At 43.7% G+C, this 9,109-nt stretch overlaps 1 protein-coding gene across 5 annotated transcripts in view; it reads left to right on the top strand.

Moving 5' to 3' along the window:
* Positions 1-920: 920 nt before the first annotated feature.
* The window catches only part of TMCO4 (transmembrane and coiled-coil domains 4), a 35,574-nt gene continuing 27,385 nt past the window's right edge, over positions 921-9,109 (top strand). Inside the window, exons 1-4 of one of the 5 annotated variants that reach the window (XM_051773418.1) lie at positions 2,456-2,577; positions 2,763-2,823; positions 5,807-5,991; positions 6,376-6,550. In XM_051773418.1, the coding sequence (XP_051629378.1) occupies positions 2,459-2,577; positions 2,763-2,823; positions 5,807-5,991; positions 6,376-6,550 (540 nt within the window). In that variant the 5' untranslated portion in view covers positions 2,456-2,458. Of the gene's footprint in view, positions 940-2,455; positions 2,598-2,762; positions 2,824-5,806; positions 5,992-6,375; positions 6,551-9,109 lie in introns of those variants that run through there. The other 4 variants (XM_051773422.1, XM_051773421.1, XM_051773423.1 and 1 more) reach the window with 4 other exon arrangements.

The following is a 9,109-nucleotide window of genomic DNA, read 5'->3' as shown; positions in this document are numbered from 1 at the left end:
AACAATTAATTAATGAGGCTGTCCCGGAGGTAACAGACTGGCCCTGCCTGCAGAGCTGCAGGTTGGGCATGCCAGTGAATTATGGACTTAAAGACAATCATTCACAGAATAAATTCAGCAGCTTGCTAGGCTGGCTCAATGCCAAGGCACAGTCTTGTTAAATCTCATTACTGGAAACAAAACTCAACTATTTATATGTTGATATTTATGTGTTGGTTTGCTTTTGCCACTTTGTTCTTGTTCGTGTCCTCTCCTGATTAGCTCTGCAGGATGTTATCTGGAACACCCGGGAGGTAATGTCCTGGAACAGCCTATGGTTGTGTTTTCCTGCTCTCTGAACCCAAGTACACCTTTTCTCGGGACAGAGTGGGGAAATAAGGCTGCTAAATCAGGGAGTGGGTTTTTGGAAGAGAGTAGCTTTAACCCAGATTACCACTTTAATCCCTATCACTGCCCAAGGGTTGCTGGCAGGGATGGGAAAGGGACTGGGAAAAGGGGATGTCAGTTGATGCCATCTGAAGTTATACCCAAAATCGTGAGAGGAGGAGGCAAAACCAACACTCCTAACCTTGATCTGTGGCTTGCAAAGGCCAAAAAACCTTGCAATCTTCCCAGTTCCCCACAGAAATAGTTCCTCTCACCTGAATTCCTTTATCTGGATCCCTGCACCACCTCTCTTCTTGCCCCCTCTTACATGAAATACCACGCTGCCCTTGGAGATGCTCACAGAGATAAACAGAAATCCATCAATTGCTGTGTCATACCACATGTGATGTTTCTATATGGATTGTCTCCATTAAATTTAAATCATATTAATTGCTAATTGATTTCTGTGTTTCAATTCCTCACTGACAATTAATGTCAAAACAATTCCCATTTTCCTCATTGACAGGAATTGCAGGTGAGAAAGCGTAGTAGGGAGTCTGCACAGCTGAGGTGGTGAGTAAAGCAAAGCAATAATGTGTCAGTTTGTTGCTTTATTTAAAAAAAATGTTTAGTTGCTAAGAAAATACCCTGAAACCCAACTAAAATTAAACTGGGAAAAAACTAGGAGATTTCTCTAGTTAAGCTGCATTTTTTAAAGTGCCATGGATCTCAGCAGACCTTGGATCAGGTAAATATTTGTGTTTGATAAGAATGGAAACTGATGTCCTGCAGTTGCTCGGTATATAAATATACATAGTGTCTCACAGCAGATAAAACAGATTAGACTAAGAGGGTAGGACCTCTTGTCCTCCTAAAGTCTTGGAAAACACAAGTCTGTTTTCTGCCTAAGAACATGAACCTCCGGGGGAAATAAATCTTTTGGGTTTTCTCATCTATTTGGACAGCAACAGGCTTATTGCAGAGTACATAGGACATTTGCTAGTAACCAACCAGAAAAAAAGCTTTTCCATTGGGAAAAGGCAGGTAGTTTTAAACCCACATACCATATTATTCTAAGTATAAAGACTGGATCAGATATTTAGCTACACTGAAAATAATTTCAGAAACCGTGGGCAAGTCTTTCAGCCCAGACTGTCCTCAAGATGACAAACTGCACTAGAACTATTAAATAATATAAATTAAAAATAAAATAATTTTAAAAAGGGGGAATTTTGCCTAAGAGGGGAGGAGGCCAAGCAAGATATCAAACAACACCAACTCCAGAAGGGTTTAAACATCATATCCAGGATCAGTTTCCCACCATCAGTCAAAAAACATAATGAATATTTTATCAGCAGTGTCCCTTGTCCTCTGTGTCACTCACAAAGGATCCCGCCAGCCTATGTGTGTCAGCAGCATGTGGGTGTGAAGAAATGAAACCAGAGAATGAACGTTATCAGTAAAATCTGTTTCTTATGTTTCACTCTGCCCTTCCGAAAGGGTGTGTTCAGTTTTATTACACTAATTTCTACAGAGCCAAAAGAAAAGTCAAACAGGAAATGGCTTCCCTCAAGGCAGTGTACAGCAGTGGGAAGGCAGCATGGATGCTCTGTGATTTCCAGGGAGAGGCTGGCCCTCTGAAAGAATTCCTATGGATCCACACAGTTAGAGATCAACACCTTCCAAGCCTTTTTTCAGCAGTTCAACTGCAATGTTTATGGAGAAAAGGCCAATGGAATTATACTCCAATTCCAAAACGTAAACTATTTGCTTGTACTCGGGTTTAAGTCATGGTGGTCTTTTTGTCAAGGAAGGTTCAGCTCCAAGTTCCCTTGCCCTCCTTACCTTACCTAGCTGGCTCCAAATTTCAGATAGTAACTAGGTAACATAATCTAGCCTGAAAGAATCATAATGAGAAATGGGCCCAGGCAGCATCCCCTCAGCCCCCGCCACACCCCAGTCCCTCACCATCACCTCGGCCCCCTCTATGTCCTCATCCCTGTCCATCCCCTCGGCCCCCTGCATCCCCTCGGCCCCCTCCATCCCCTCATCCCAGCGCAGTTCCCTCTACACTACGCACCCCTTTACGCCGATGGCGCAGAGGCGGCGGGAAGGGCGGGCCGGGCCGGGCCGGGCAGGAAGGGGCGGGCGGTGGCAGCGGCCGGAACGCGGTGGCGGCTTCTCGGTGCTCGGTTCTCGGGCCGGCGGCAGGTCGGGGCCGGGCCGGGGAGGTGAAGAGGGGCCGGGTACAGCCGGGACAGCGCCGCAGGCTGAGGGGCGAGCGGGCGGGACCTTCCCCTCAGGCCGCCCTACTCTGTGCGCTGCTTTCCCCTCCTCAGCTGTGCCCTGAAGTGCTGCTTGCTTTCTAAAAATGTGCCCGCGTTCTCTCAACAGAGGTTTCAGACACAAGGACTGGCAGCTGTGGATGTGTCTGCCCTCACAGCTTTCCCAGCTGAGGTGGTTCCCTCACACTCTTTCCTCTGCTGTTCCCTCTCTGCAGCTTTGCCCACTTCGGTGTGAGGACATTGCTTCTCCGTCGCTGCTGTGCAAACCTCTGGATTAACCGAATTAAACACGCTTAGTTCTGCAACTACTTAAACTTTTGGCTTTTCCAAGTCCCCCATCACCTCTGCCCCTGATCTTTGTGGCCATCCATATCGCATTCGTGTCATTGCATTGAGACAGGACTGAACTGTATTCCGTGTTCATACCTCAGATCTATGGATTAAAAGCAGAGGCCAAGGTGCTCCCACTGTGTCAGCTCTGGAGCCCTGTGCTAGTCCCCAAAAAACCTCATCTGCCGACATGTTTCCACAGCATTGTGTGCGATGTGTAACCACAGTTGGGCTGTGCTGTTCCCCAGCGTACCTCATACAGGACTTTTTGGACAGCCCCGTCTGAATAATTATCTACAACTACCTCTCTGAAGTTAATGAGATGCCTCATTAACTTTTGAGGGTGTTGGAGGTGATCATGCCAGTGCTTTGGTCACTGTTGTCGTAGTTTAGGACGAACACAATGCCACCATCTCTCTGTTTCTTCTTCCAGCAGTAGAAAACACGTGTATTGTACAGCTTTAGATCCCCAAAAGAATTATCTTTCTGCTTTCCAAACAGGATTGTATGAGCTGCTGTATAAAATATGTTTTTTTCTCAAGAAGACAAAGGGTTTTGTGTGAAAAGTGAATGCTGGAAGTGATAACAAAATTCTCTTTCAAGTGACAGTTCAGATTATGGCAATGCTGTTGATTGCTAAATTCCATTGTTCGAGGCAGGGATGTGAATTCCAGTGCCATGAGCCGTAAATAACTTTTGGGATATGTTTCTACCTCTCAATTGCCTTATCTTGGACTAGTGGCAAAACTTCTTGGCCCACATTTTCATTAGTAAATCGCATGTTGCCCTTCTTTTTACTCTGCATGTCTGAAAATCCAAGCCCATTTTTTTCCTAGGTAATTATGAGGAAATAGATACCTGTGTTGAGAGAAACACATTGAGGGTACTGATCTGAGCATCTTCAGAGCAATGTCTTCCAGAAGCTTTCTCTGGGTATTTTAGATGCTCATTACTGATTTATTTGTTACATGTCAGAAGCCACTGTTGCCATTACTGCTCCATGTTTTATGTTATTATTGGGAAATTAGGTTAAACAGTTGTACTGCTCATGGATCCTTTTTAGCTGCTTCATTTCTTGTATGAGCCTGAGTTAAGAAGTCAATAAATGTCTTAGAGAAGAGGATTTTATTTTCAATGCTCTTTCCCATAACGTGTCCAGAGGTGAGCAGACATGCCAAGTAGTTTTAAAATTACCAGGATTTTAGCATTGAATTATTCCTGGGAAAATTGGTCTGAAAGTTTGGATGTTTTAGGAAGATCAGAGCCTAGTGAGAGATGAATTTCCGGGGTCCAATAGAGGAGCGTTTGGAGCTCCTGTGGTAATAGAACAGTCTTGGGATAAGCAAGTCCTGGAAAGCTGAAGGTATGTTCACAGCTGGGGTTCAGTGAGTGTCCACACTGGTGTGTGGTGTGGTTGGTACTGGAGTGGGTGTGGCAGGCCGGGATTGATCCCAGGCCCCTGCTTTCCCCAGGGAAGTATAACCTGGCCCTTCCTTTCTCTGGTTGATTTGGAAATAGCAGTTAGTTTATTCCTGTGAATTTTGTGCTAGAATGTGATGTTTTCATGGAAACACATGGAAATGCCCTAGCCCCGTGTGCTGGAGCCAGAGGCAGCACCAGGAGCGTGTTGGGCTGAGCTCTCCCAGGGAAAGAGGTGTGAGTTACAATAACCATCGGCCCTTCAGTGATGAGTTTTTCTTGCATTTACACAGCAGCAGTTAAACTGTGCAAGCCTTGAGAAATACAAATCACCTCCAATAAATTTCTGAGCTGGAGTGCAGGACAGACACCTTTCCTGGAGGACCATGACAGATGGCACGCAGATAATAAAATCTCTTTAAAAAGAGCTGCTCCTGTTGCATTTCTGACTTTTAGGACTCTAAATCTATCCATAAATGATGTCTGCATCCTCTGAGAGTAGGCTGTAGTATCGTAGGCTCCTCATTCCTATTTAGTCAGGATGTGGAAGAAAGGAAGCATTTAAATATGAAGTATGTAATGAAATAGGTGATATGGTCCCCCTAGAAACCAATTGAAATCAGTAAAAATTTCAAGTGATGGAAGTGATCTTTGGAGCAGGTTGTTACCCAGGTTGAGTTGTGAAATGAGCTGTTGTCACCTTTGTCTGAGGTAAGTCATCTCAGCTGCTGGTACCATTAGAGGAACACTGGAAACCCTTTGGTTGGAAATGTGCACATCTACACTCTAAAACAATAATATTTGGCCCAGCTCAAGGTCCGTGTGGTGCAGGGACCTTATTTTTAGGGGAAAAGCAGTGACAGGTTGAATAGAGGAGAGAATGTTACAAGCAAAGCACAGCAATGTCCATGGGACACATTAAAGGCCTTCTCAGGGGCTGCAGCTGAACTCAACTTTCCTAATGCTGTCAGCAAAACAAACAGAGGAACAATTTGGGCTGAGATGAGAGAGGCAAATTATTTCCCAGGCAGCTGTACTGGTCCCTCCACCAGATGCAGAGCTTTTACTTTCATGTTATTTTTGTACTAAATGTGTGAATTGTATGCCTGAATGGAGCCCAGTCTCTTTGCATCTTGAAGGGAACTTCTCCTTTTGCTGTGTGAAGTATTGGCAGCTCATTTTGTGTGAAACTTTTGAGAACTGGTGAACAGAAAGTGTCCTCTTTGGTCACAGCAGTGTGTTGGGGGGCGGGGGGGATATACAAGATGGACCTGGACAAACTTGATTTAATACTGACAGCAAGTGTGACAGTGAAAAAAACAAAGGCAATTTGTCTTTTTGCTCTCTGGTTTCCAACTGTTTGTTGTTGGATTTTTTCTACAGCTGTTTCCTCTTTGACCTTGCAGGTGAAAATGGCTGCGGAAGAGAAGTGGAAAGGTTGGATTTCAAAACAGCATAAGGAGGCTGAGCAGGCAGGGGAGAAAGAGCCATGTGTGCTCCTGGGTCAGCAGCTGGGAGAGCTGGGAAGATTTGCCTATGCAGCACTTTGTGGTGTATCTCTTGCCTGGCTGTTCCCTGAAAACGAGCAAAGGTACTGCATGCGGGAGCAAGGAGTGGGCAGGGGAGGTGGCAGCTCAAACAGAGCTGGTATCAGACTCTGTGGGGAGTCTTCTAAAGTTTGGGGAGTGGAAGATCTTTTCTCTCTTACTTCTGTAAGACTTTTATAATTTAGCACACATCGCATCCTTTAACATCAAAGCATGTACTGAAGTAAGGTCTGGCCCCTTTCAGATTGTTTCCTTGTTTGTTTAGCAATTCACCTTCTGCTGACTCCTTCTGATGCTTTGATTTTTGTGTGAACAGTAGCAGACCAAAGTTTGAAACCAGGGACTGCTCAAAGCTTTCAAAAATACCCAGTTGTAGAGCCTTGAAATATCCAGTTGTGAAGCCTTAGCTGCTCCTGTTGCTTTTACAGCTCCTTCAGGACAGAATTTATTGAGGGCTTTGTGAAATGGCTGGACCTGCCCGACACTGTCCTACCTGCCATGACAGCCTTTGCTGGTGGCTTAGGAGGTGAGGGCACAGAATCTTTCACTGAGATTTTGCTGAAGGACCCCATCTTGGAAGAAAATCCAGCTGTCATTACCCAGGTACGTCTATGTGTTCTCCTTGCTCTTGTTTGCTTTGCAAAAGAGATTTATCATAGGTGTCTGTTTGCAGCTGAAGTGCTGTTTGTGCAGACAGGGGAGTAAAATCAGTATTTCTGATAGGCATCTGTTTCTGAGTGGCTGTAGGGGGGGACTGTCAGTCTCTCTATCCATAAAGAGCTCATGGAAGTATTAAACACAAGGCAAGGTCACTCTCTGCTCATTAATGTTTTGTGTCTTTGATGGTTTCACTCTACAGAGCAGAGAACTGACAAACTTTTTGACTATTATTGCAGTGGTTTTGATTCATATGTGCTTTCTACAGGTTTTAGTGGCACACTGAACATGATAAACCTGATTTTTACTTGTTTAAAAGCCCTTTCACCATACACAATTTCCAGAGGAAGCTTTGACCAGAAGGAATTATTGTGACTTTATTTTTTCTCACTGAGAGAGTCAGACTGGGACTGCTCCATAATGTTCTGCTGTAAAAGCTAATGTAAAGATAAAAGAGGTGAAGCATTTGGGCAGCGTTCACTTGCTGGGGAAGATCTCTCCTGATCCAGCCTCACGTTGTGCTGTGCGGGGTGAGGAGGGCACAAGGCTGCTGCTGGTGCCACACAGGACATGGACACTGTCACCTGGCACCCTGTGCTGTGTCACCCTGTGCCAGACACCCTGCATGCTGTGCTCTGGTATTGATTGGATAATGGTTATCACACTCTCCATGAGCAATGGCCCGACAGAACCATGGATGTGAGAAGAGGGCTGAGTGAGGGAAGATATGATTGCAGTGAACTTTCTTGGTCACCATGACCAGCTACCACTACCTTGGCATCTTTCCTGTTTCCTAGTCAGTCCATGAAATGCCTCAGAGTGTTGGAAATTATATAACTTTCCTAATTAATTTTTCTAATTAATGGTTTTAATTAACTTCTTAATTAACTGTTTTAATTACTCATAAGCAGTGTAATTTCCAACTTTAGCCAGCACATAGCTTAGGGTTTTTTTTCACAGCTCGTGTTGTTAGAGTGAGATTGGAAAAATCACCAAAACTTTAAGTTATGCTAAACTGCTAAAGTTATGCTCAGTGAACAAAGCCTGAGGAGCTGAAAACTGGACACCTGGAATCCAAAATTTATGGCCCTCCAAGTAACCAGAATATAAAGAAGAGACTAACAAAAACAATTTATCATGTGCTGGAAACTCCCCATCTGGGAAAAGATAATAAAAAGACTGAAAGTGTGGACTAATTGGCATGAGAAGTGAGAAATCAGTAACCAATAGAAGACCAAATACTAGTTAATGAGGAGAATTATGTAATTGAGAACCAGTTAACATTAATTTCTTTGCTAAAAATGTATAAATAAGTGAGAAGTTTTCAAAGTTGTGTGCATGTAGGTGGAGCTATCCCCTATGCACCCTGAAATAAAGTAATGCCTACTTTCTAATACTAAAAAAATAAGAGTTTGATTTATCCCAATGCTTTCCATGACAAGAAGATCTGCTCCAAACATCCAAATGCTCCAGTGTTCGAAGTCCTATAACAGTATGAGTACAGCGACAGATCCTAAGCTTAGTTAATGACTTAGGACAGAACTTCTGAAATAACAGCACCTGTTTTGATGTTGTTTGCTCAAAATCAATACACCTACAGTTGTTCTTTCTGCCTTTGTGTGTTTCCCTCATTCTCTCTGCTTCAGGATGGATTCCCTAGATGTAGATAAGTTTTCCTTCATGGCTGCTGAGTTTGTTAAAGGTGAAATTTAGCTTTTGCTTGCTCACAGCTTATGTTGCATAAGGGCTCCATGTGCTTTTACAAAAGTGGCTCTGGGTCAGCAGGAGCGAAAACTGGGGATACCATCTGGATTCAAGTGTAACACAGAAACCATAGATAACAGTTCTTTGATCAGCTGAAAGAAAAGATGAGGAACAAATATCAGTCTAATACCCCAACATCAATACCTTACACAGTAATCTACATGGACAAGAGGATTGACTTTTATCTGAGGAAAAACAGACTTAAAGATTTAAGTAGAGCAAGGCAGCAAAAGTGTGTCTTTGTAAAAACACACTGATATGTGAGAAACATTGGTAAAAAGCTGAGATCAGCTTTTTCCTTCTGACCTGAAAATACGCAAGCCATGGGACAAAGCTTTATGAATTATTGATCTGTTCCTTTATGGTGCTTGTGTTTGTTTGTATTCAGCTGCTGCTGACACAATATTTACTGTTTATTTATTAAGTATCTGCTTTAATTGCTTGGCATGATCAGTGGCTTGGCTCTGTTGGCACTAATGCTGCATTTTTGAAGGCCCTTCATCTCTAAGGAGCTGATGATCCTGAAGTCAGGAGATAGAGGTGAGCTCACCCTTGATTCAATGAACATCTGAGGACTATGGATTGTTATTTTTGTCTTCATTGCAGATGACTAACACAGGCAGATGTTGGTAACAATCCCTAAAGGACGGTAGACATAACAGGCTGTGGGTGTGGTATGGGAAGGCAATGCAATAAGGGAGGTGAAAAAGCGTTGATAGGTGTTAAAACATTGAACATTCT

The sequence above is a fragment of the Manacus candei genome, unplaced genomic scaffold, assembly GCF_025592945.1.
Source record: "Manacus candei isolate 608988 ecotype Guabito, Panama unplaced genomic scaffold, ASM2559294v1 h1tg000169l, whole genome shotgun sequence".
Lineage (NCBI taxonomy): Eukaryota > Metazoa > Chordata > Aves > Passeriformes > Pipridae > Manacus > Manacus candei.
The sequence above is the reverse complement of the archived record's forward strand: the minus strand, read 5'-3'. Positions and strand labels throughout refer to the sequence as shown.